This window comes from Lathamus discolor, chromosome 4 (assembly GCF_037157495.1).
Source record: "Lathamus discolor isolate bLatDis1 chromosome 4, bLatDis1.hap1, whole genome shotgun sequence".
Lineage (NCBI taxonomy): Eukaryota > Metazoa > Chordata > Aves > Psittaciformes > Psittacidae > Lathamus > Lathamus discolor.
In genome coordinates this window covers 5486732-5513323 of record NC_088887.1, presented here as the reverse complement: position 1 = coordinate 5513323, position 26592 = coordinate 5486732, and the positions used below count along the sequence as shown (strand labels likewise).

General features: G+C 38.4%; 1 protein-coding gene across 1 annotated transcript; it reads right to left on the bottom strand.

The window, feature by feature from the left end:
• Nucleotides 1–5990: 5990 nt before the first annotated feature.
• Nucleotides 5991–24590, bottom strand: ARL6 (ADP ribosylation factor like GTPase 6). The gene is made up of 8 exons (XM_065676044.1): nucleotides 24501–24590; nucleotides 21724–21874; nucleotides 19190–19251; nucleotides 17949–18017; nucleotides 15163–15257; nucleotides 11217–11346; nucleotides 9677–9732; nucleotides 5991–7695 (listed from the first exon to the last, which is right to left on the bottom strand). Exons 2-8 carry the CDS (start codon nucleotides 21844–21846, stop codon nucleotides 7670–7672), a joined length of 561 nt encoding a protein of 186 aa, XP_065532116.1. The 5' UTR covers nucleotides 21847–21874; nucleotides 24501–24590; the 3' UTR covers nucleotides 5991–7669.
• Nucleotides 24591–26592: the final 2002 nt, after the last annotated feature.

The window sequence follows — 26592 nt, the reverse complement described above, 5'->3', positions numbered from 1 at the left end:
TTGTTTGGATACCAAAAAGGAAAGCAAGTTTCCATTGTACTGGCTTATGAAGAGCCCTCACATCCCGTTTTAGAACTTTTCCGATACATCAAAGTCATAACTAGGGGAGAAATACAGTCTTAAAAACCTCCAAACCAAGCATTTTCCCCACAAGCATATTTTAGCACAACTATTAAATGAAAAAGCATTCTCAAGCTTTTTGCATTGTTGGATCGCTACGACAAGAAATGGTCTTATGTTCCGAGGCACAACCCTGCCAAACAAAAGCATAGTTCAGTTTTCTGTTTCATACGTATCTAATGCACTGATCTATAAAATGATTTTGTATATCTGGGCTACATTTTATTGTTAGTAGGCAGTCCCATTCTCCAGGCTCTTACAGAACATGTCTACAGCTAGATGTGGCACAAATAGTACTTTAATAACAGATGGTCCCTTATCTATCCTTTTCCTTTGCAGTGTATAATATATTATAGCAAAGTTTCTAATAGGTGGCACAAGACCATGAGTTAATAAATGCACATAATGGAGCCATCACATGTAGTATTTTCTAGCCACTTTCCACAATGTTAGTTGTCCAGATGTTGGAACAAATACTGATGACTTTAAAATCTCTAATCTATGCTTATTCTAAAATGAAGGCGAACAACAGATTTGGGTCTTGGATATGTTATTACACAGATGAAGCATGTTAGCAAGGATTTCTAGGATATATTTTCTATGATGCCATGACCTTCTGCTATAAAGCACACACAGCGCAGCTTCCAGCAACTCTCATCCTTTTACTGTGAACACACAGTTCCTCCATTTGATTTATTAGAAATGGCTTAAAAAAAAGGAGAGAGCCACAGGGTCAGCTGCTATTGTTCAGATGCCTTCATGTCTGGGGAAGACAGCTGGAAATGACTCATGGTGTTAACCGCAGTTATTGAGAGCTGTAACTGTTTTCTTTAGAATTTGGGGTAAGATTTATTCACTGTGCCACCTATGGCCAAAGTTCAATGTAGTAACTACAAAAAGACACCCCAAAACAAAACAAAACCCCCTTTAAATCAGCTTTTTGGAAAGCCTCTCCAATTTGTTTTCCACACTGGAATTTGTGGCATTTATATTTATCTAGTAGCAGAAGTGCTACGGAAAACTAATTGTACAGAACAAAATGAAAGATGACCAATGTATCTACAGCACCTCTTCTTAAAATAGACATTCATTGCACTTGGGCATGGAACAAAAAGCATTCAGAAGCCTCAGAATATAGCGGTATGTATGCACCTAACTACTCTTGAGGAGGACCAAAGTCCTTTTTCTGTTAATTCCAATAGAGCTGATAGCTCTCAGCTGATTAGCACAGCTTGTCTGGAAGGCTTCCAATTTTTGATAGCACCTCATATCAATTACACTCGTGTGAGTCTAAAGATGAAACTCACTGGTGCTCTTACCAATGCTAATCATTGCAAAACACCCTGCTCTAACTAGAGCTCAAGAAAAGCTGCACTTCATATAACGAGGTCTCTGTAAAACCATCCTATACCGGGTTGTGCTTCCTTACTAAGCCAATCTTTCTATTCACCACCATCCTTACTGGCAAAATTATGGTCAAAGTGCTTCAGTAAGCTAATTTTATCCAACTTCTAACATATATTGTACATATGGTAAAAAGCGGCACAAATAATTCAGTGTCCAGAAGAATGCAAGAGCTTTAGAATAGAGGTGCCTTACATGCAAATAGAGGAAATCCATTAAATATATAACCAGCAACTTGTATACTGTAGTTCATTGAACACTTTTCCATCTAGAATGTTTTTGAGTATCAGATTTGTAGTTAAAAATGAATGTACATGTTTCTGTACAAATCTACATTTTCAAGTATCAAATCAAACTACTAATTTTCTAAAGGCTTACCCTATTTCCATGCATCTACATAGAAGTACACTTTTCAATTTGCAGATTACTAAGCAGTCTTGGATTATGGTGCAAGCCTATGTACAGTAAACTTAAGCCTCTGGACAGCAGATTTGCCTTTTTTCATTAAATTTCAAGAATTTCTTACAACTAGTCCCTGGATCCCAAAGCTTCCTAGAACCATTGATGGCAAAACACTGTTAGAGATGACCAATTCCACCCCTTTGTCCCGCTGCATTTCACAACACAGAATACCTTTTAACACAATGATCTGAGCCCTTTACTCACAATTAGAAAATCTATATACATCCATATTGTTAAAAAACCAACCAGGAAACCCTACCACATTCATAGCAAGCACATGTCAGTATATACCAAACGGAAGAATCATCTTTAGTGTCCAGAGAAATACACTGCAAACTATTCTGTATGTAGAAATGACGGACACTGGTCTCTAACAAGCAGAATTCTTACGGGTTTGAGTCAAACAGGATCATAACAGCTTTTGCCTGCAAATATTGCAGAATTCCATCTGGTTTCATGGAACAACTAATTTTCTTATCCACTTCATTTAAGCTTCCAGAAAAAACAAAAAGAGAAAAGAAAACAAAGAAAAGACCTTTTCTTATGTTTACAAATTATATCCATAAGTTATTCCAAACAGGCAGAAAATACTTCAATCTTCTTACAGCACAAACAGAAAAACAGAGCCTAATTCTTGGCATACTGTTTACTGTTATGTAAAACTTCCGTGTTTCATACGCAAAAAGGGTAAGAAAGAACAATTAAAGCCCAAGTTTGTAAGAACTCAAGTGAATGTTAATCAGGGTAGTTAGCTGGATAAGTAACAGCATGGGTAAGTAAGACTCCTTCTCCCCTCCCCTTTTTTTTTTAAGCTGGACACACAGAATCTTTAGTAGGGGAAAGATTTCTCTTAATACCCAAGAACAACAGTTCTGAATAATCCACATTTCCTCACTCAAGCATTCATTGTTATTGAAGCCAGAGAAGAAAAGCTTTCTCAGCAAAGTAAACACCATGTGTGGCTGAAGATGAAAAGTCAGGGATATGAACTTGAGACTTAGTCTTTTTATCTGATGTCGTTCTTTAGAAGTATTTTCTGCATGTAATGTTACAGCTGTAGTCAAATAAAATATGTGTAATAAGACGAAAGTGGTTTCCCTACAATAGAATATAGCACTGTATAGGATGCACTTACTGTAGCTCATAAATATTAGATGTACAGCAGCTCTTCCCCGTTTCGTTCAGGGTGTGCTGAACTGCTGCTGAAAAGAAAGGTTCACATTATCTCTTCATTAAATCAATTCCCTGAATAAAGCTGTACAATCTTCTTTATATTAAGAACTGATTGAAGTGCTCCTAGTATGATGCCAACATCAGATCAACTGTCATTCACTTAACTCAGGCATTTTGCTACAGCCTGGAAGAAAGTATGTAGGTATTTTGTATCCTGCATTAATCAAGGACTTATTTATTAAAATGCAGTACCTGACATGATGGCAGAGCACACACCTCAAGGAAAGCATGACACTTACTACCCACAAAAGGGTTTTTTAAAATCCTTTTCTGAGCCATTGTGTGACAGAGTAGACAGAGAACTAAGCAGTACTTCCAACAGTTATGAAGTGGGTGAAAAGGAAATTTGATGCTTAAAAAAAAATACTCCTACCTCTTAAACTGGTTGATTTTGGATATATGCTTTTTACTCTCCATAAACTGTAATGCTACAACAGGAAAGGCCCGTACATATGCAAATACTCCGAAGTCAGCGCTGAAGTGGCTATTCTGCAACTGTTTACCAAGATAAATTTCATTATTCTTATTTTATAATGGTAACAATTAAAGAAATAGTAAGGGTCAAACCTTAATTGCAACATGCAGCAACACTTGCTAACCATTAGATTGGATTAGTTTATAAATCAATTCAGCCGGCTTTGAAGCTGGTGCCAGAAATTTTTTAGAGCATTAACTTGCACTTAATTTAAACCTCAGCAGAGGACTTACAAACCCAGACAATTACCCATGGGTTCTAGGCACCTCGAAACAGAGTAACCCTTTCCCTTTGAAAAACCCAACCTAACAAAACAAGACAAATCTAAGGAAGAGGGAGCGGGGGACAGAGGGAAGAAGAATTATTATAAGAGAAAAGCATCACCTTTCCCAGCTGAAAGATTCTACCCTCGAGAGGAAACCCGTTGTTTGTCCTTACTCCTCTAAAGAAAGAAGGTAACTACTGGCCAACAAAATCACGTCACAGATGAAGATGTTAAATTGGACCAAGTTGCATCCATGTAATCCATTGCTATTATAATAAACGATGAAACTTTTCTTGGACTGTTGTTATAATTGAAACAATGTAGGCTTTCTGGTTCATTAAATCCATTTGCTATGTAGTACACCAATTTTTAGACACTTTTTTCCTGTTCAGCTTATGCTAATGAAGGTTGGTGGCTAAAACATACAGATTTACTTGCAGTCTGAGATTTTATCTATCTCTATATATATACATATGTATATATAAAAAAAAAAGCATTGCAAAGTTTTTCCCTAATAACAACTTTAAACTTGTGCTCAGAAATACAGACGACGCGAGGAACAGCAGTGATGCCTGACAGCTGATAACTCCTCTTTTTACTCATGGCTGCCTATTTTTCACAACTCACATTATGCCATTTCCTCTAAATTGGAATTGTTAACACTTAATCCCTGCCTAATGGTTATATCCTTTAATAACAGAATAAATTTTCCCAGTTCTGACTGGACCATACTACAGACTTGTATTTTTACTAGATATTTCACTGGAATTGACACCTTTTGCCAAGTTCTGCTAGTCTTTCACGTGGTTTCAACTCTGGCTTTAATACCTTGGGATTGTTTCCCTCTTAAGTTTGTACAGGCATGCCCACACTAGTATGCTAGCTCAGGTCACAAGGGTACTTTAAAGATCACCCTCACTAACAGTGCTTTTGTTTACATCTCAGAGTAGGCTGGGAGTACACAAACTGAATTCTTTCTGGATGAAAGTACACTGGAAAGCTCAGAGCGCACACAACCCGCTCCAGCAAGTAAGAGGCACTGTCTGGAGGGCCAGAAAGGAGACAAGCTTAAAGGAAGCTCGAAACCTCACAGACTGGGGACTTCAGGTCCTCAGCACCAACTATCCTGCTCTACAACAGCAGTTTGATGGGGCTACTTTCTTTACTAGGGAGCCTGTATTGTCAAACATCCTCAGTACCAAAGAGGCAAGGCTAGAAAGAATTAGGATTCACATTTACCTGATAACCCCCACTTAGTAAAGAAGAGAAGGCAACGCTTTGTATGTGAGAATGACTGCCTCATGTTTCAGTTGAAAATTCTACAGTCTTAAGCACTACCAGGCATATTTTAAGGAAATTCATAACTACATAGAAGGGCAGCTTAGCGCACAGAAGCAACAGCATATAACATGTGGGGTGTGAAGACCAAACTCTCTCATAATCTCATTCAGTCACTCTATTGCCTTTCAAGTTCCTACTTTATGAATACACTTATAGTAACATGAAGAAAAAAGGAATATTCTGCAAGTCTCATTTAAACCTCCAAAGGAACTCGTCTGCTTTGTTCTTAAGGTGCAATGAAATCATACATGCAAACTGTCTTAGACCATCCAGATAGAACACATTATTTCACCATCCTAAATGTGATGGGAGAACAGCATTGAAGAGTGACAACCACTGGGCCCTCAGAAAACAGCTCCAAAGAAGTCTCTTTGCAAAGATGCATGAGGGTTTTGTGCAGTATGTGATCCTTGTACCAAATTCAATGATATCAGAGCAACTCAAGGCTGTACCAACTGTGTAGGTTAGGGACCTATGCCTGTACACCATGAACATGGTAGATTTATGTTCATAGAAACGTAACAAATGTTCTGGAAGTGAGAGAAAACCTAGCACTTCATGTAGTTTAACATAAACAAAAATAGTCAGAAAGCTATCTCTGGTTTATTCAAGAAAGTGCTTTTATATCGGGACTTACATTTTCTGTGGTTCTACCACATAAATAATAAATAAATAATAAATAATGCCAACTTAAAATTAAAGATTTTATTTAAATAAGCCATATAAGTGAATCAAAATAATTACAAAATATTTACACTCAGCAAAAGGTTTTCAACAAGTATTATTTTGTTACTATATTAACCAATGCAAAGTAAACCAGAAAATTATCTGCCCCACAATTCAGCTAGAAAAAGTCTCAGAATTGTGGTTTTTTTCCTCCTTTGTATTCGATTTTGTATAGATACTTAGATTCAGAGCTGACAGAAGGTCAAAGGCGTCACAAAGACTGAACTGTCTGAATTATAGAATCCTGTAAGAAAGGTTTTTTGCAGCAAGACTTACCTCCCTCTAGCAAAGCAAATTCATTTTAATTGTTTAATAAGGACTAAAAGCACATAAAACTGTTCTACCATTTCAGGCACGGCCCTTTGCTCCAAATATTCCTCTATTACGTGAGCCCTAGAAGCTTACAGAACATATGTGTGTTTCGTATGTGAATAAAGAGGGGAGGAAGCTTTTGCAAGACCCATGTATTACAGCTCCAACAGGAATCAGGTAATCAGTACAGTGCCAGCCTGCTTGTTTCTTGGGCAAGGAAGGAGGGATAAAAGGGAGAGAGGTAGCATGACAAAAATAAAGGTCTTAATTTGTCACCTGTAATACATCTTTGAAATCAGGAAGTTTAGGAAAAATTAGTCTTGAAAGTAGAACAGTTTTTATACACAAGAGAAGTACAAGACATTTCATATTAATGATCTAGTAAACTAGTGAACTGTCCCTTAACTGTGCTTTCAAAATATAGCTTTCAACCGTATGCACCTTAAATATCTGGCAGAACAGTCTAGTTTATTAGAAAAGGTAACAAATATATTCAATTAAAAACAAAATAAAGCACTTGGCAAAGGAGATAACCGTTTTATTACAGTATACAATGCTATTTCCATTGGAAAATGGACAAAATCCAAAGGAAACTAACAGAAAACCAAAAAATTTAAGACATAAAGACCATCAATGAACATATATAAGTTTAAAATTACCATGGCATGTTGTACATTTAAAGTTTTATTGAATGCAAATATAACCATGGCATATTACAGAAACAATTTATAACATTTCATTAAAAGCAGTTCCTTAAAAACATCTGCAGTCATCTATAACAAATACACTGAACGTTCAAATCCTTGTATCTTACATCAAAATATTCCTCTAGAAGCCTATGGTAGATGGTTACTAAAACCCCAACATCAGACTTTACAATAAGAAAAATGCAGAAATACCTAAAAATGGGCACCTAAAATCAGTAGGTATCTCATGCAGCTGTATTTCAGAAAGTGCTGATCATTCTTTCTCAGGAAAATAAATATTCCCATTTGGTCAAAAGGTGTCCAAATGCCCACCCAAAAAACAGAGAGGCATTTCACGACAGCTGATTATCACCTAAAACTCAAATGAATGCAGATGTTTAACAGAAATATATATACTTTTTAATATATATGCTCTCCAGTCACAAGATTCAATTCATCAGTGCGCATACCTGAGGTGCTATGTTGTCTACATTCAGTTTTCCTGGAGGAGATACTAAAAGAGAACAAGTCAATGGAGTATATTTTAGCTGAACTGCTAATTTTATCTAAATCATTCTTCTTTTCCAAGGAACTTGTGCACCTAATGACAAAGTCTGTAAAAGAACGCCATCTTTCAGTTATCTCTCATGTCTTCCTTGCTTGTATCTGATCTGTTAAGAAAAAGAAATGGCTAGTCTTAATACAAGATGAATTTTTGCTATATTTTGCTTTTTGAAAACAAAATAACCCAGTATTGTCCAGTTTACAGAAGTACATCAAAAGATATTTTGGTGTAGTAATAAGAATGGGGGACAATGCAGTTGTTTTCAACCTGGTCTCTCATCCTCTTCCAAAATTCCTCCACAGCCAAGTTGTTTCTCCTGAATGTTGCTAATTAAACAGGAAGACTTTACCCCATAACTTTTTTCTTTTGGGGCTTATCAGATAATTTTTATGAGAATAAGGCCTAGAAGTTTACTTTATGAACTATGCATTTTAACTCCTTGTACACTTTTCAGCTTCCACGTAACTGAACAAGAACCAACTCCCCAACAGCAAAGGATGTAAAGCCTGGTTTTTAATAACTTGCTTGAGAACTTCTTTGCTCTGAGTAGCCACACTTCTCCATACTGCTGCCCGATTGCCACTTGTCAGTTCACTTCAAACATTTCCTTAGCATAAATATACCACATCCCCATTACAAAATGTGGAAATTGGCACAATTCACCCTACTAACAGGGAACATGAGCTGGGTTTAGGCTGTTGTGAGACAGGTTGGTTTTGCCCTACTGATGGATGGTGTGTTGTTGCATTACAAAAGAGGGAAATAAGCAAACTCAGCCTTCACTAGGCTGGGGGAAATAAATGTAAAACCTTCTGCCTCTGCTGCCCCAAATCTGTGAACTACCTGTAATGGGTCTGCAAAAGGTAACTAAGGAAAGCCTGGCTGCTGACAGGGAGAACTGAGCATTCATTAACCAGGTGTCATTTCCTCCACTGATTTTTATGGCATCCACAGGCAGTGGTTTAGGGACATTTATAACTTAAGAGTTATTTCAGTTTTTTCCATCTGGTGGTCTAGGAATGAGGAGAAGAATCATAGTTCTTGCAATATCAAAGTTTCCAGCCATAAAAAATGTAAGTAAGTGCCAAACTGCAAATACTTAGGCAATAATACGGTATAAACCCAACTCCTTTTAAGCTGTTAAGGACACTGAGCTGAGGAGTTCAAGGAAACTTTTAGATAAAGCCCATCCATGAAGAATTTCAGCTCAGAAAATTAAGTTTAACAATCCATGAGAAGTGAATAGCTATGAAGAGCTATGTGAGTGACAGCAGAATCACCTGCTTACTGTGCTGAAAAATCCACATATGCAACTTGAATGTTTTCTATTTTAACAGGATACACAGTGAAGGAAACTCAGCAGTAAGATGCTGGTTGCCTACCACAAAACACTTTTAGATGGTGGAGAATGAATCACTGTTCTTCTGTAGGGCAGTAAATTTAGCTGCATTTTGAAGGAAGTGAGTTTAGTGGCTCTGACTCTGCAACGTCGCTGACATCTAGCGGCTGCCACAGCACGATACAGGCCAGTACAGAGAAACTGCAGATTCAGATTATACTGCACTACCTAGTTCACACACACAATGTAAGCAACGAAAATTAGGCAGCTAAAATTAGAATGAGTCTACCAAAACAATACCACACTTCACTATTCTATGTATTTAGCAGTATATGGGAGGACAAAAGGGACCAGACCCTTACCAACATGCAACCAGAAGGATATACAGCATCCATACCAAGTTTGGTATTAAAAACTTGTAATACATTCTCTAGGCTGGATCTGGTATTTTCTGTGTAGTTATGAGTATCTGCATATTCTGTGATAGTTGTAATGTAAGCTGTTCTTATTTTGGCACTAGATTAAAAGTACATGCTTTTGTCAGAGAAACGGACATGATCTTTTGCATATGTTAAGGACGTAAATGAAAGGCAAATAGGAGATGGAGCATCAGTACTCACTGTGTAATTTGATCTGACAGCAGAAATGGACAGAAAGAAAACAAATGAAATAATAAAGAAAAAAACCCTTACAAAATGAAAAAGCTTCACAGAATGAAAGCAGAGCAAGAGAATTGCATAGGATATACCTTGGAGCCAATCTACACCTTCTTGTAATCCTTCCCCTTTAAGAGCATCGCTGGCACTGAAAGAAAAAAAATCAAATTATGAAAACATTGTAAAAATACTGGGTTTAGTGCAGTCATCACTATACTTGTAATTTGCAGAACTGCAAAGTAGCATCAAATACAGTTAAGTTTTTTTCACATGGAGAAGGCCGCTTCTCAAACGATATATTCTAGAATACCCTCCAGATAAATACGGAAACACCATTTCAAGATGTGATCTATTTTAATTTCAGTTTCAAGGCAGAGGAATTATTCCTAGAACATGAAGGGTTCTGAAAGAGGTCACACACAAGGCAGCCACCTTGTTCTGCAGCACCTCCATTTAGATAACTCCCTGCTCAGATTATGCTATAAAAAATGCTTACTACTTACAACAACAGCGATGAATCATACAATGATTTAGGTTGGAAATGACTTTTAAGATCATCGAGTTGAAGCATCCTTCTGTGCAGTTCCTATGCACAGCGAGGATGCTGGAATATGGGGAGAAGAAAGTATAGGACACTTCGTTGTAACAGCAACCCTAAGAGTGTCACTTAATATACACAACAGTAAACTATACCGAGAAGAGTGTAAATCTGCCTCTTGAATCACAGGGGTATAACTGTGCTTCTTCAGCTTATGACAGCTAGCACAGCATTGAATCTGGACTTTTACTGTGGTTTGTTATAAGATTACCTTCCAAAGATCTTCAGAATTCATCAGGGTAATTTCTGAGACAAAAAGCAGTGACCCCAAAACAATGCACAGGTAATCAAGTTAATATTAAAAAGGGCCTAAATGAAAACTGTAATTTTCAGCAGCATTTAGCTGCTGATTTCACTTCTAATTATAGTATCTGAGGACTTTAATAAGACAAAAATCTAACTTCTATAAAACACTTCTGATAAAAGGGGTTCTTTTCTTCCTTGTGAACACTGGCACAAAATCCCTCTATTGATATGAAAGCTTACATCCTTCAGAAAGAAAAGACAGTAGCTCCCACAACTAAAAATCCCTCAAACATTATACAGTACAAAGAGTGTGGTGTCCCTCTGAGTTCACATGAGAACAGTTTACTAAATGGCCTTTCAACAGTAGTTTACTAAAGCATCTGCAGAGTTAAGTAACAACTCTAAAGGTTTAATTGTTGATATTCTGAAAGCTGCAAGCAGTACTGATAATAAAAACACTGATACTCAATTTCCCAGGAAAAAATAATAGCAGGTATTCTTCAGATAAGAACACTGCTTTCTGAGTTCAATAGAATTTCTCCATTTCATTATTTGGGCAACAGTTCTATTGTGAAAATTTATCAAGTCACAGTCAACATGAATATATCACGTGTTTAAAACAAGTTTCCTGGCAAGTATTTTAACATTACTACTGTTTCCACATGTGGCAACACAGCAGTTTATCCAGTTGATGTAATTTATGTTGTATGATACTGAGTGGCACAGTAGAGCTGAAATCTGAATGTAAAAAGTAATACCAGTAAAAGGGTAGCAAAAGGGAAATTTACCAGATATGCCAGGGCTTGTCTTTGATGTTTTCTAATGACAACAACTGAGATACTTTCACAGATGACATTGCATCCCTGAGGTCCATCTTGTTAGCAAAGAAGAGAATAGGCAGTCGACGGTGCTTTATGTCTAGACATGAGCAGAAATAGAACTAGCATGGCATTATGCAACACTTGTTAATCTCTACATGTAATAAGCTACAAACAGTACAGGAAGATATTTGCTCACCTGTAACTGCAATTCTCTGATGCTTGTATCCTACCAAGTTGAATACTGTTGGGTCACATGGCCTCTGAAGCATGCTTCAAGAATGCTCACAAACTTTCTTGGAGTCTCTGGGATCTTCCACCCCCTTTCCCCCTACCTTATGCTTACATTTACAGCTGCAGGTATAAATTGCTGGTGAAGCTGAGGAACAGGAGATCAAACAACTGCCTATAAATATTACACATCTCTGCTTGGTGAGGACTGGATGTGTAAAATGGACAGAAAAATGATTTGTGTTCATTCATAACCTCACAACAATAGTTGCAGGTAGTCTTGAGTTATCCTTTTGCATTCTGGAGAGTCATGGATGATTTCATAAAATTAATAAGATAGGAACACATGCACATGTCTGGACATCCCTTATCCTATCTTCACTTGAAGAACTTACTTTTCAGAAGCTCTTCTCAGCTAGCAGTGAGAACTACAGGCCAAAACAAGTCCACTGGCAATATCTGGCATACACATTCAAACGCATAAGCTTCATTGATTACCATGAAAGACTAGAGAGTCGTTGGAAGGAGACAAAGTACCATCTTCAAATTGATAGATGCAAAACTGCCAGCACCAATACTAACTGTAAGAATTTTTCCCGTTATTCAAACAGAGGAGGAATTACAGGATTAGAAGAATCTAGAAAATCTAGATTTGAGTCTGTCAATCAATTCTTGAAGGGAAAGTAACTTAACACTCCCCAGCCCCCCAAAAATTGTTATACAGGCTCCTTTTGAAATACTAAAAAGCAAAGGGTATTTCACATAGGAACAAGCTAAGGATTTATTTAAGAACTTAAACCATATGCCAGCTCTCCCTGCTGGGGGAGTGGTGGGACATGACATGATGGGATAACATAAAAACCCAACAAAACAAAACCCCAACAAACTCAGCACTGATGTAATTTTAGCCTTCCCAATTATGTTTTTTCACCCCCCCTACTGAACCTTTCCATAAAAATCAGTGCAGATAACACTGTCTACCCAGGCACAGAGATCAGAAATGCTAACCGAAGCGCTCACAATTTTCACAACTATTTACCCTGTCTGGGGCTATTTTATCTTCTGATATCATCTAGCACAAAAGCCAGACCTCAAAATACAGCACAGCGTATCATTAAAGCTGTTTTGGTTCCACAGTTGAACAGCTTTTGTTCAACTGATTAAAACATCTGCATTAATCTATCATAGCATTAAATGAACCCTAGTACCCACAAGTTGCAGGTTATAGGTAAATTGACAGAAATTAGTTGACAACACATATACAAATAGCCAAGTTAATCAAGGAATTCTTAGGTTTTTTTTAAAGCAATTAAAAGGGGGCACAACCTATTCACATAAATGTACACTCAAAAATGTACACTTAAGAGATGTTTGCTAAATAAAGTGGTGGTCACAGAAATTGACATTATGTCCTACCTTATCACATTGTTTCTTACTATACAGCATTCCCCCACCCCTTTTTATACTTATTAATGGGAAGTAAAATTTCCTACTTGCAAGCAGTTATGAGTTAACACATTAAAAAAAAAATCCCCCCCCCCCCAGATTAGATATGTGTGATGTATCATTTTATACAAAGAAGTTCAAATTTACAGAAGTGTCAGTTTGCTTTAGAAGCATGTGCTGGAGGTCAGGTGACCCAAGAGTCAGTATCTAAAACAAGTAATCTACGGTCTACCATCTCCAAGTAAAACAAGTCATCTACACCTCCCATCTACAGACTCCACGCTGAAGAATGGAGTTTGATATAAAAATAACAGTGATCATCAAACAAACTGTTACTTGTAAAATGCATTGTAACTTATGTAAGTAAAAATAATACCTAGTTCGGATTCACAAAAGAGTCCCAACCAGTACATTATGCCCATTACAGCTTTACAGTACACATTCCCTTTCACCTGACAACCTGAGGCAAACTCTGGCAAAAAGAGAGGGAACTGTTTTTCTAAAGGATTGCTAAGATTTTCACACAGGAACTGAATCAAGCTTGTTACCCTGCATCCATTTAAACCTTAAGTAAACATGTAAAAGCAATCCACTGCAAGAGGTTCACAGAGGCAGAAGCATAGACTGAGAGAAAGTAGGGTGTGCAGGATGCTGAACAGTAATACAAATAAAAATGTAGATATAATAACCCAATTATATATTGATTCAGTTAACAGCTACTTTTATCAAACATTACTACTAGAAGAATTTTTTCTTCTCTGTGGTTCTCTTAGGTGTGACCTATTGAAATCAGAAATGATAATAATGCTGCATTTGAGCTGAGCTACTCCAAGCAGAAATACACAACTGCCCTTTTGTGATCCTAGGGAATATACTAGGTGGCCATAGCCACAGTCTTTCAGAACTGAAAGACACAAGCACATGAACAACTGAACTGCGCTGACCTGCTAGATCAGCATTAAGAACCTCTTAATGCCTAAATAAAAAGCCCCGCCTAAGCTTGCATCTCCTCAGTCTTGACATTTTCACTCTTTTGTCTTCTAATAAACCAGTAACTTATTACAGCATTATCAACCTCCCACACTTGGTCTTATGCGGCTTTCATTTTACCAACAGAATCACCTTTTACTACTGTGGTTAATATCTGTTTTGGTACAAAGCTCCCTGGCCTCTATCTGATTCACCTGCAGCCTTTGGATGAACTCATCCTCCCCTTTCACCTTTGCAAGTCTGCCTCTCAGTGTCTGCACTTGAAATGACCCATACCCTTGAACATGAAACTAAGTCATGTTCAAGGGCCCAGTCAGCTCTCACACACACCTCTGTTACAGCATCTTGGCTGATGAACTAATGTGTTATATGCAGTCTTCATGGAAAATATAAACACGGTAATGTAACTGCCCCTACCACATGCTAATTTTCTTGGTTACAAATGCAAGTCAGCTTCTCCTTTCTTACTTTCAGCATGGTAGCCCCAGAAGTTAAGGCTCTACCAGCTTAAGAAATAAATAAGGAATTACAGGCTTATTTAACTTTTAAATTTCCTATATGTAGTTTTATAATCTGGTTAGAGCAACTACCTACAGTGCTGAAAGTCAAATCTGCATACTGCTTACAAAAACCATTCCAGTAATGTTTGCTACAGGGGAGGGCAGAGAAGCAAAGAATTGATTAATCTCAGAACTTGCTTTAAAAAGTGTAGCTTCATGTAAAAAAACAAACCAAACCCCTAAACCCACTCCCCTGATCATATCTCATATCTTCTTCCATCCCATGTATCCTTTTACTGGCAGTTGAAACTGACTGGTATAATTACCTCTCCTTATTTATGGCTAAAGTGTAATAATAGTTTAAAAAGATAATGAAGATAAAAAAAGAAAATAAAAGTTACATTAAAAGAATCAGCTTTCTTCATGAAAACTCCAGACAGAGAGATACTTTTTTGTATGTGTTGATCATCACATACAGGCTTTTCAGCTTCCAAAGGGTCAAAGTCTGTTCTTCCTCTAAACAATGCAACTTTTGAGCTATATTGATTAATGAGACCAATCCAACCCAGGGTAGCCAACTGAAGTATGATCAATTTGTAAATGTGAACTTATTGAAGGCAATTATTGTTCTAGTATTTGTGATGACTAAAATATTTGCACATTACTCAGAATGCAGAATGTGTCAGAAAAGGGCTTTTCTTAAGACAACATAATAAACACGGAAACAGAAGAGGAAAAAGCCTCCTCACCTGGATGATTCAGAAGGGCGTCAAGTTCTTCTTTGGCCACAACCATTCTTAATTTGTCACTGCTATCAATAACAAAAATAATGGCTTGGCCTTCTCTGCATAACATAAAAAAAGCAAAGAGGCAAATTATAGGTTCTCTTAAACTGATTAAGGAAAGGCTTCAGAAGAAACACCAAAAAAAACCCCAAACCTGAGTTTTTCCCCCCCCCCTGTAAATTTTGTTGGTATTTACCCTTGACATTTGAATCCTGCCTTATTTCCTAAATTCAATCTTTTGGTAACCTGCTTAATTTTTTGCAGCACGAGGCTTTAGCTGTGTAGCTCATAAAAGGTTGAGTCTCTGCAGACCCTTCAGAAGAGCTTCATTTCACTTCTGAGGCTGAAAAATGACCTCTGAAAATGTAATCAACTGCTATTCTGCCAGTGTGGTTAGACACAGGAAATCTAAAGATGGGTTTTTGTAGAAATTCTTCATTTCCTGCACTATTTAAGTTCACTACACTAAGTTGAGCGAGAGAAAGGTTAATTGCCTTTCTAGGAAAAAAGCATGTGTCCACAGCTGTTTAACAACAAGGCATATGTGGATTAATGTAACTTACAAAAGTGTACATGAACAGGATCTTTCTTTTCTTTGAATAATGGGTAAAAACTTCCAACTATTTCTAATCATCAAGACATCTTGCTGCCAACATGACCACAGCTTAGCAGTTAGCTTCTAAACACCATGTCATAGAATCACAGAATGGTTTGGGTTGGAAAGGAACTCAAAGATCATCTACTCCCAACCCTGCTGTCACAGGCAGAGATACCTTCCACTAGACCAGGTTGCTCAAAGACGTGTCCAGCCTGGCCTTGAACACTGCCAGGGATGGGGCACCCACAACTTCTTTTGGGCAACCTGTTCCAGGGTCTCACCACCTTCATAGTGAAGAACTTCTTCCTAATATCTAACCTAAATCTACCCTCTTTCAGTTTAAAACAATTTCCCCTTGACTATTCAGCTCATTATTTCAGAGTAGATATGATATTTTATGACCTGATGTTCCATTTATTGTAACTTATCTGAAAGCAAAATACAGACTAATTCAGATGAACAGTTATAAACACCCACAAAAATATTTCTAAATCATATTTTAATGTAATATTCATTTCTCCTTATGTTTCCCTGAAAGACAATTACACATACATTATTTACACTCCCCCCCCTTCCCCCCCTCCCATCTATCTTTGTATTTTGACACAAGGCAGACCTAGACCTACTGAAAACCAGAAATAACTTGACAAACCTAAGATTGTATGAGAAGGTCCATTCTTTCCTGGAGTACAGAAGAACTCTGACACCAAGTAAAGCTTTTGCATATTAGCTAAAAATGCCTAAGTAATATTTATGAGCATACAGTATTTTCTCTAGAGGAATCAGGGTCCTGGCATGTATTTACTACCAAAAAATAACTTCACAAACAAGTAACAGTAATGGGGACAAAACAGGAGTTACATATATTTAAGACAAGTGTACTTTGAGGACATCCTATAAGATAGTGTCAAGCCAAACAGAAACAAAAGGCCAAGCTGCAAGTACTCCACAGCAACTACTTAAGACACTTGATCAGATTTGATTGCCATTTTGCAATACTTGCAACATTAGATCATGCTTAACTTTACAAACTGAACAACACATTATTAGTTTTATATTATTCATAGAAGTTAATCTTAAATATGTGCCCACTGCAGTAGATCACAAACAGGTGGCTACGAGTGCACACTTCACTGTCGGCATTACCAAAGAAACTTTCTTACTGTTAAGATGAAAAAAACCTGTTTATGCCACACAAAGGAAAAGTTACTGCATTAAATACAGGAGTCAGGGAAAAAAAAATTGCTATGAAGCACCTGGGTGGCATTTTGAGAGCAGCCTAAGGGCATCAGTTACTGAAAACCAAAAGATTTGGAAGACATACATCTAACACTTTTGAACAGCGAAGATCTCCTACCCACACAGGAAGTTTTCAACTTGCTAACACATATTTTGCACAGAAAGGAGATGAAGTTTTAATCCTCAATTAAAGAATACTTTAAGCTCTATCACATTAAATATTAATATTTAATCTATATTGTCATTTTCAGAATTTCTCCATTCTATTTCATCCAGGTATTTCTGTATGCCTTACTACTGTTCACATTATTTAGACTACCATCGATAATACAGAGTAACAATGAGACAACATAAATGAAGATTCAAACTTCATGAGAAGCTAGTAAAACAGAACATGGTATCTATTATCACAAGGAAATACTGTAGTGTTATAAAATACAGTGAATATCCTACTCAATAACTAACATCTAAGAATACTTGGTGAAGTTATTAGCTACATGTACCTCATTCTCTAAGGCTAGTTTCCCACACCTCTAAAATTCTCAGCCTTCAGCCAAAACCTTTTGGGTCTTAGGTCACCAACCTACAGAAGAACAGAAAAACTGGAAACCTAACTCATCTTGGTGCTTTCTTACAGGATTGATTTTCAGCATTTAAATCCCATCTCTACTATGGGATCATCAGCTAATCTTTAAGTCAACAAGATGTCCCCAAAATGATGCTGATTAACAGCACATGGCAATTATCATTTTTTTAGAACAGAAAGTTTTATTTATCCAGAATGACCTTCTGTTAAACACATGCAAGTCTTCTCTGAATCATTTCTAACCACTAGATATCATCCTGCTGTTTAAATAACATACAACACCACCTAATATGAACACCAATGCTTTAAAATAAATTATAAGCTTACTTGTAGTAATGTTCCCATAGATTTCTGTATCTCCCTTGACCTGACATATCAAACACTGTGAAAGACAAACTGCAAAGGAGACAAAAAAAGGGTGTATGAGGCAAAGAACAAAACCTGAACCCAAACTATTTTCTTTGCTACCCCGGCAGAAAAAAAACACAGATCATCTTGACTCCTGATCAACTGATAAAGACTCCCAAATGGACTCTGGTTACTCTATCTGCTTTCCAAATATCCTACCCAGATTTGTGGTCATGTTACAGAAATATTTCGAAATGGAAAATATGCTTGTTTATTCTCTGAATAAAAGAACTAAAACGATTATGAAAAGTTACATCAAACACAAAATAAAATCCCATTTGGCCTCTATTTTATCATGTCAGTATCCACCATGCTACATGGTGTATTTGCAGTTCATCTGGCCTACTACAGGATCAGAACAAGGAAAGCAATATTAATTGATTTATGTAGCCAAACCCCAAACCTGTCTTGATGCGCTTTACTGAGACACAATATAGTTGTTGAGCCTCCTATAAAATCATGAACCCTATCTGTCCCACACATCAGCCCAAGGAATAAACAGTTTTCTTGCACATCTCTCATCCAGTTGGGCATGCTACTTGGTTTGAAGAAGTACTGCACCCATTAAAAAATACACTGTTAAGGCTACAGAAAAATAAAATAATAGTTAATGTTACCTCCCTGAAGTATCTTTGTCTCACAACATTCCTTTTCTAGGCTTAGCTTTCATTCAACTAATGATTTCTTCCTCCTTTTCCTGACCTTTGCCCCTGCATTCTTTCCATCGCTAATACTGTAGCCACCATTTTTCATTTAATGAGATTAAACTACAATCCCTTCAGACTCCCTCTAGTGAGAGTGCTTAATGAAATATAGTTTACCATCTAAGCAACTGCCTCTCCACAAGACTGTAACAATGCCCTATTCTGAAATTGTTAATAGACAGAAATCAGATGCTTATACAAACTATTGCAAAAACTTTGTTTTTTTTAACATATACATAGTTTTATAGCAGCACAAGAGATAGAATATATTCTAACACTATCAGTCCTGGATCATGATTCTGACTCCTGGGTACTACAATGTTTCACCAAATGGCATGTAATGTTATTGTAGCACCATACATTGTACTCGGTTACATCCCACTAGAAGAGCTAAGTAAGTCCAACTATTGCATATTAATTACTACTCTTAAATGGAGAAAATGAAAGAACTACTACCTCGAAGTCTTGAATTTCTCTATATTGAATCCTATTGTTGGAACAATGTCCTGAGTTTGAGCCTTTAAAGGAAAGAAAGTGTAAGTTTTATGATCAAGTTGAAAAATGTAAATATTTAAATATATTTGAAATCTGAACACATTACAGAAATATTTCCCCCCCAGCTGTGCAATACAAAACCTTTCTACAAATCCAAGTGCTTTATAGTAAAAAAGTTCCCAGAAAAGTACTGTAATTCAAACTCAAGGTTTGGCATTTTCTCGGAAATACAGTGAATGCTATTGGACAAGAGCACTGAAAACATTTTACCATCAAGAATGAGATTCTACCCTTTACATTAGCCTCTGTGCATGCATATATGGGAATATTACCTGTGAAATAAATAGAAAATAGGCTAACATGGAAGTTATCAGCTTGAAGAATATGACTGAGGTCAAAGTTCACAATATTTTTGTGGTCTGGAAACCACTATGTCAACCCAAACAAGTCTTCACAACACCCCAAGCCTCGTACATGAAAGAGGCTATAATTCTATCAAGATATTAGATTGGCCACACTCACAGCTTCTGTCCACAGGCTGGAGGAGTTTATTTGACATTGGGAATTATACAGCAGACGTTATAAAATGGCTTAACCATAGATGAATTCAAACTATTAGAGCACTGGAAGAAATCATCATTTACCATAATTATGGACAAACCATAAAGCATTATTAAGAGATCTGTTTCATAACCAGGTGTACTGCTGAACTAGCAAAAGAGCCCATCAGTTAAGTTGGAACAACAGAGTAACTCTTTTAAGAAGCATCAATATTGAATAGGGAGACAGGTAACATTTCTTAGATTATAGAGCTACCTGAAAAAGTGACATGCAATCCTTCACCAGGCTTTCCAGAGCCCCTTATTAAACATGCTATCTATAAGCAGTTGACTTTTTGCATATAACTGAAGCAAACATAGCTTGTTCACCTGCAGCTCCCTTATGAAACTGGCATTTCACCATTGTAAACAGTTTAGTCAAAAGTTCCTGTTCCCAAGGAAGACTTTTGTGCAGAGTAGAAGAAATGTTATTTCTTTAACATTTATTTCAAATTTATTTATTAGGCCCCGGAGAAACACCTGTATTTGCCAGACACCTAACATATTGCTCCCACGGCAAAGTAGCAGTTCTTCTTAAGAAGACTGGGTTGATCTAGAGCTCAAAATCATCTGTCCATTGAACTTACTAATAATAATCAATTTAATCAAGTCTAATCAAATGACATTTGTTGCACATTAGAGAATTTGTCATGCAGTGTTTTGCTGTGTGCAATACTACCCTCCTAAAGCATCACATTAAATGAAAACATTCAGAAGTAAATCTTCATTACATGATTTACAGGAAAGCAAACAAATTCTGTTTATTCTACTTGTGTAATTCCCTTGGGACCTTCTTTAGTACCTATTATTGTGATAAATCTTAAAGTCTGTATTCAGCACTAGTTAGGAATCCTTTACTGCTTAAGACAAAACATAAAAACCCCGCTACAACAAAGGTCTCAAAAATTACACAAATATATGGTTTGCCTGGTACAAATTGCACATTTCCGCCAAACGACTGGCAGCAGATAACAAACAGTTTATAGTCTTTGTTTATAAAACTCTTCAATTTTCAGTGTAAGAATAATTGCCAGGAATGCAAGAATTGCAAACTCTTTACTACAGTAGGTTTTTTAATCAATTTCCAGTGGTACTCTTCAGGAAAAGGTCAATGGAAACTAAAAAAAAAGCAAATGCTGTGTCCTGATGTAAACAGCAAAATTACAGTTTCCTAGATGCATAATAACCAAGACGCACAAGCCTCTGGCTTTGAACATGCCGAGGAAAATTAATCTATTTCTATTCCATAAACATACTCAGAAACAAGGTAATCCTACTTTAAACTTTGCTCAGAATACTATTCACTCTTAGTGGGCTGAGGCACTTTTCATTGGATGAATGGACTGCAAGTATACATGCTACTTATTTTGAAAGCTATTCTGCTTTAAAAATGCTGAAGTCACCAATAAGTGTGCATCTTCACATTTATTATTTATTATAGACTTATTGTTTCTCAGGAGATATTAAAATAAACATGATAAATGTAGACAAGTTGTTACACAACTGTATTAATCACAAATGTTCAACACATCCCTCGTAACTGCAATCCTACAGCAATTGTTTAAGTGACCTGTTTCAGAACCTGATTTTTTCAGAACCTGTTTTCTGAAACTGTTTCAGAACCTGATTTCAGCCATCATAAACTCTTCCTTATTTAATGATCTTAGAAAAAACATGCTGTATTAACAGTGTTTTTGGGGAAATGTATTCATGGATGTTTACATTTAGTTTTAAGTAGTTAGAAATCCTTAAAAAGTATTTGTTCCACTGTACTAAATCAAAAAGCTCTTCACATCTTTCCAAGGTCTTATTTAGTATAACAGCATGCAAAACCAATTTAAACGAACATCAACTCTGCAGTAAAAACAGCAACAGTGAACTAAGTAGGCTACTTACATTTGAAGGTTTAAGTTTATTTATGATCGTTGTTTTGCCGCTATTGTCCAAGCCAAGGCACAAAACGTGAACCTCCTTTTTCTTCAGCCCGAGCCATCCTGCTAGCTTGTCAAACAATCCCATAGTTCTGGCTCAAATACACAGGGATCACCTGTTGTTCAGAAAATCAGAGAAGGAAAATGCTGTTGGAAAACCATAACATGTACAGCTGTGCCAGCACAGTAGGTGGGCATGTGGCTAAGCAGTCCTTAAACTTTTTAAAGGACAGAGTGAATAAGACACTACACAAACACTGTCACAGCAGGTTTGCTTGGTATACTAAGCAAATGGAGTGTAAGCTGATTATAGTGAAGAGGCCTTGATACAAAAGTAGATTGGCCGTTTATAGCCCTGTCTATATAATACAATGTCCTTGATTCACTGGGTAGAAATATTGCCATGATGCTGAGCAGTCCAAATAGGAGCACAACAGCAACTCCTCCTTGCCTTCTACCAAACTGAAATCAAAGGAAGAGCACTGCATTTTACTTCAAACTATCAGTAGTCCAGTCAGCCATCATAATTTAGACAACAAAGCAAAACAGTGTTTCCCTTCTTAACACCTGCTACATCATTTACTGAACCCTGAAGTAAATCAAGTACCTTCTGTCAATTCAATTCAAACTCTAATTGTAACAGGCTTTGCTGATATTAACATGTATAAATTAGGAACTCATTCACTACAAATAGAAACTGATTATAACAGATCCAACAGACATGAAGCCAGACTCAGTAACATTCACCCTCATGTCAAGTAGATGCCAAGCTCCTGCTCCTGCCCAGACACTGATTGAAGTTACCTGGCAGTAGCATATTCCAAGCTGCTTACATCACGCATTCCCTTGCAGTACCTGGATGAATATATTTGGCAAAGAAAATAACCCTTGTCTACCCTGAATGAATTGTAATTTCAGCAGTCAAACAGTTGAAATACTTGTGACACATTCAATAGTAAAGCATTTAATTAATGCCTGAGGATTTTTGTGCAGTGGTGAAGGCTGCATCTTCCATCAATAAAGACAAAACACACAGCAGTGGACAACTCAGATTGTGGTGTTAATTACCCCAGAAATCATAGTAGGAGGAGGAAGAGGAAAAAAGGTCCATAACAAACATTTGGTCTCACTTCTTCAGTAACTGATTTTAGAATGATTATTTACTGCGTTTTAATAGAAATAATTTAAAAGTCTTTGAATTTAATAAAGTGCCATAAGCCATCACATTTGCTTATACTATAATTTTGTTTTCCTTTTTAATACAGATCCTTTTTAAGGTTTTATCTACTGATTTTGATTCAAGACTGGTAGTGATGTAAAGAATGGCTATATATGCAACAGCACACACTGCTGTCACTGGGTTAAACAAGCCTAATATTAGTTGTAGCAATTCCTTCAAAGAAAAACTAATAATTCTTTTTCTTCTAACTCCCTGTGTTTTATGCCCCACTCCCTTTTTAATATACAGTCTGGAGGCAGATTAACGCTTACTGTTTATTAGCAAACTAACCTGACAAAACCCTGCTCCAAGATACATTACTTTCTAGTCCAATCAAGAGACTTAGCTAGATAGTCTAGATTATAAGGTCCAGAAAAATACCTTGCAAGTACTCTTAAAATGAAAAAGGAGAAAATGCAAGCACTTAAAAGATACTAGGACTTCACTTTCAACCTAAAAGCCTAAATACACATACTTTGACAAGTTGCTAGCAACGTTTTAACTACAGCCATTTCTTGTCTAGCAGTTTTCTGAAACAGTTGGCAAAGTCATTATTTAAGGATACAGAGGGGAAAAAGTACCCTTGACTTCCTGCTCTGTCCCTTTTCTCCCATTCTTTTCCTCAGCTGTGAGGTTACAGCAGTTACAGCTGGCACAGGTTCCTTTTTGTGCCAGCTCATGTTTAGCCTACTGTGCTATATAGCATATATTAGCCATATCCTAAAATCATTTAAGAGTCCTGTCCACGAACGCGTTATCAAACCCCATGAACTTATATCTGTCTGAGGCATCGCTGATTATCACTTGTGACTAACCAGGCAGCCAGCCTCCTAAAACAAGCCAGGGATGTCCAGCGCGCCGAGAAGCGGTGACCTGCTGCACAGCCCTCCCCTGCGGGATGCTCGGCCGGGCGCAGCCGGCTCAAATCAAGACATCGCAACCCAGCGCCCCCATTATCGGCGCGCTGCGCCGAAAGCCTCAGTCCGTGGAGAGCTACGCACACCGTGGGGTTTGAGTTTCTGAGGCAGCGATCAAAGCAGACAGCCTGCAAGAGGCCCCTTCCAAACTAAACGATTTAAATCCATTTAATTCAAATCAAACCGGTGAGAGACCAAGCCTGTCCCAGCCACCCACAGAAGGCTCTTTTCGATCAGCATCATTTAAAACTCTAGCTATACTTTGGTTTGTTCCTCAGGACCACCGAGTCCCACCGCACTCGGTACCCGCGGCCCAGCACGTCCCCCCGCCCGCAGCACATGGCACCGGAGCAGGGAAGCTCCGGGGGGGCCGCGATCGCGGCCGGGCTGCTCACGATGGGGCTCCCCTTCCCTCCGCCGAGCCCCCCCCCCTCAGCATCACCCTCCTGCCCCGAGGCCCCGAACCTCCCCGGGCAAGGCCACCCCCGGCTGCCGGGGCAACCGGCAGAAGGTGCGAGTCCCCTCGCTCACAGCTCCCCCACAGGAGGCCAGAGCCGCCCAGGCAGCGCCCGGCAGCTCCGGCTTCCCCGCGGCCGCAGCACAGACCTCGGCGCAGCGAGATGTCGGCCGGGCCCGGCCGCCAACAACCACCGCCGCCGCCGCCGCCTGAACCGTTGCCGAGGAAACCACGGCCCCGCCAATCCCTTCCCCGGCGAGGCCGCGTCCCGCCTCCCCGCCCGCCCTCAGCAGCCCCGCTCCTTCCGGCGAGCTCGGGGGGCTGAGCCCGCCGGTGGCGGCCCGTGAGGGGAGCCAAGGCTCCAGGAGGGGACCCTCATCTTGTCCGGGGGCTTTGCGTGTTATCGTGGCCGCTGTGCCCGGGCGCCTGTGGCCTGCACCGGGCCGGAGTCGCACGCAGACGAAAGCATCCCTTTCATCCGCTGTACCCAGCGCCGGCGGAATGTTTTTCTGACTCCTGCTCCTTTCTTGGACTACAAGAGAGAAATCCTCTTGGGAGTTACTGCTGATGTATGAAGAAAAGTCTAATAAACACCATGAAGGGTGTTCACAGCAACTCCAGTTATTAAGTGGGCAGTTTGGTGGAGCACAGCGTTGGGGGAAGGTCTGAAACCCATCTGTCACTTAGGTAACTGCAGCAGCGGGGGTTTGGGAAGATGGCACCTTGCTTAGATGGGACACAGTGGCTAGAAAAGCACTTAGTAGTTTGTTGTGGCAGTCAGACTGGTTCTAGGTCTGTGGCACAAAGTTAAGGTACTGAAAATGAGCTCCAAGCAGGGACACATATAAACTAAACCCTGATCTCTTTCTCTGTGGGAGGTTGTGAGGTTGCTCCATCCCTGGCAGTGTTCAAGGCCAGGTTGGATGAAGCCTTGGGTGGGATGGTTTAGTGTGAGGTGTCCCTGCCCATGGCAGGGGGGTTGGAACTGGATGATTTTGAGGTCCTTTCCAACCCTAACTATTCTATGATTTTATGATTTCAGCTGCCAAAATTGTTCCTAATTCTGTAAAAGTGACTGCTGCAACTTCCTGTTCTGCTGCAATTATCAAATGCAGTTAAAGACTTCTTCTCTGCTTAACTGGAATGGTTGGTTGAGTTTTCTTCACTCTCAGCTCATGGGATGTGGAAGATTGTTCATACACCACTCCCAGTGTTTGGAATGATAACCCTATACTGCAGCCCCTAATTAGACCATGCATGGCCAAGCCAGGGTCAAGGCAGGGAAGAGCAACTCAGTACCTTGTGCTCCCCTCACTACAATCTGATATTTCTGTAATTCCAAATTTTAAGCATGTTTTGGGGTTTGTTCTTCACTTTTGAACAAAAATAAGCCATCTTTGATTGCTTCAAAGAGTGAGGGGTGGAGGGCATGGTTCTGCCTCTGCTTCTCAAAAGATGGACCATACCACTGCTTGGCTCAAAGAAGCAATTTTCTTTCATGGAACTACACCCTCATTCTGAAAAACTAACCTAGTTTCATGTGTGCTGAAGGAGCTTTCAGTGTACTGCCTCAACTGCTGTCCTGAGGAGTGACAGCAGTGGAAATGCCTGTTTGAGAGCGATGTTACAATGTGCTTTATGTTAAACTTCAAAGATTAAAAATACTACAAACATTTTGTCTATCATTTGGCTTTCTAATTCTTATTGTTGCTTCCATAAAGATTTGAGGTAAATTGTAATAATGATTTCATGATCTCCCTATACTAGAAGGGTCCTGACTAAAAGGTGAGATGCCATTAAAGGAAAAGCAAGTAGCATGAATCTCACAGTGAAATTCTGGGTTGAAACACTTCCTGAAAGCTCATGTGGTTGTGGTGTAAGTATGCGTTCGAGGAGGGTGTCATCTCCTACGTTTTTATATTGAAATCAATTAAGAACAAAGAATGGCAAAGGCATTTCTGCAACCTTATCTAAAATGAAATACTCATTCTTCATTATATACACTGTGTTAAACCTGACAATCCTTAGTGAGAAAACTCTTGCCATGTAAAATACGCAGGATGTAATGGACCGTGGACACGTGACATTCATTTCCTATCATCTACACACACTTGTTTAGTTTTGTATTGCATGTATATGATGTTATGAAATTAAAGCCTAATTATAACCTTAAACTTTTTGAGGGAGGGTCTGATTACTGCATATGATAATCACTTATTTGTGAATCACTTTGTTTTGCCC

Bases quoted from the DNA above. Each gene is read 5' to 3' on its own strand.
- ARL6 (XM_065676044.1), bottom strand. From the start codon at position 21,846: ATGGGATTGTTTGACAAGCTAGCAGGATGGCTCGGGCTGAAGAAAAAG. The intron at 11,347-15,162 runs GTGAGGAGGCTT...GCTCATGTCTAG, and splicing joins CGCCCTTCTGAATCATCCAG to ACATAAAGCACCGTCGACTG. The intron at 7,696-9,676 runs GTATATCCTATG...TTTTCTTAACAG, and splicing joins AGGTGTAGATTGGCTCCAAG to ATCAGATACAAGCAAGGAAG.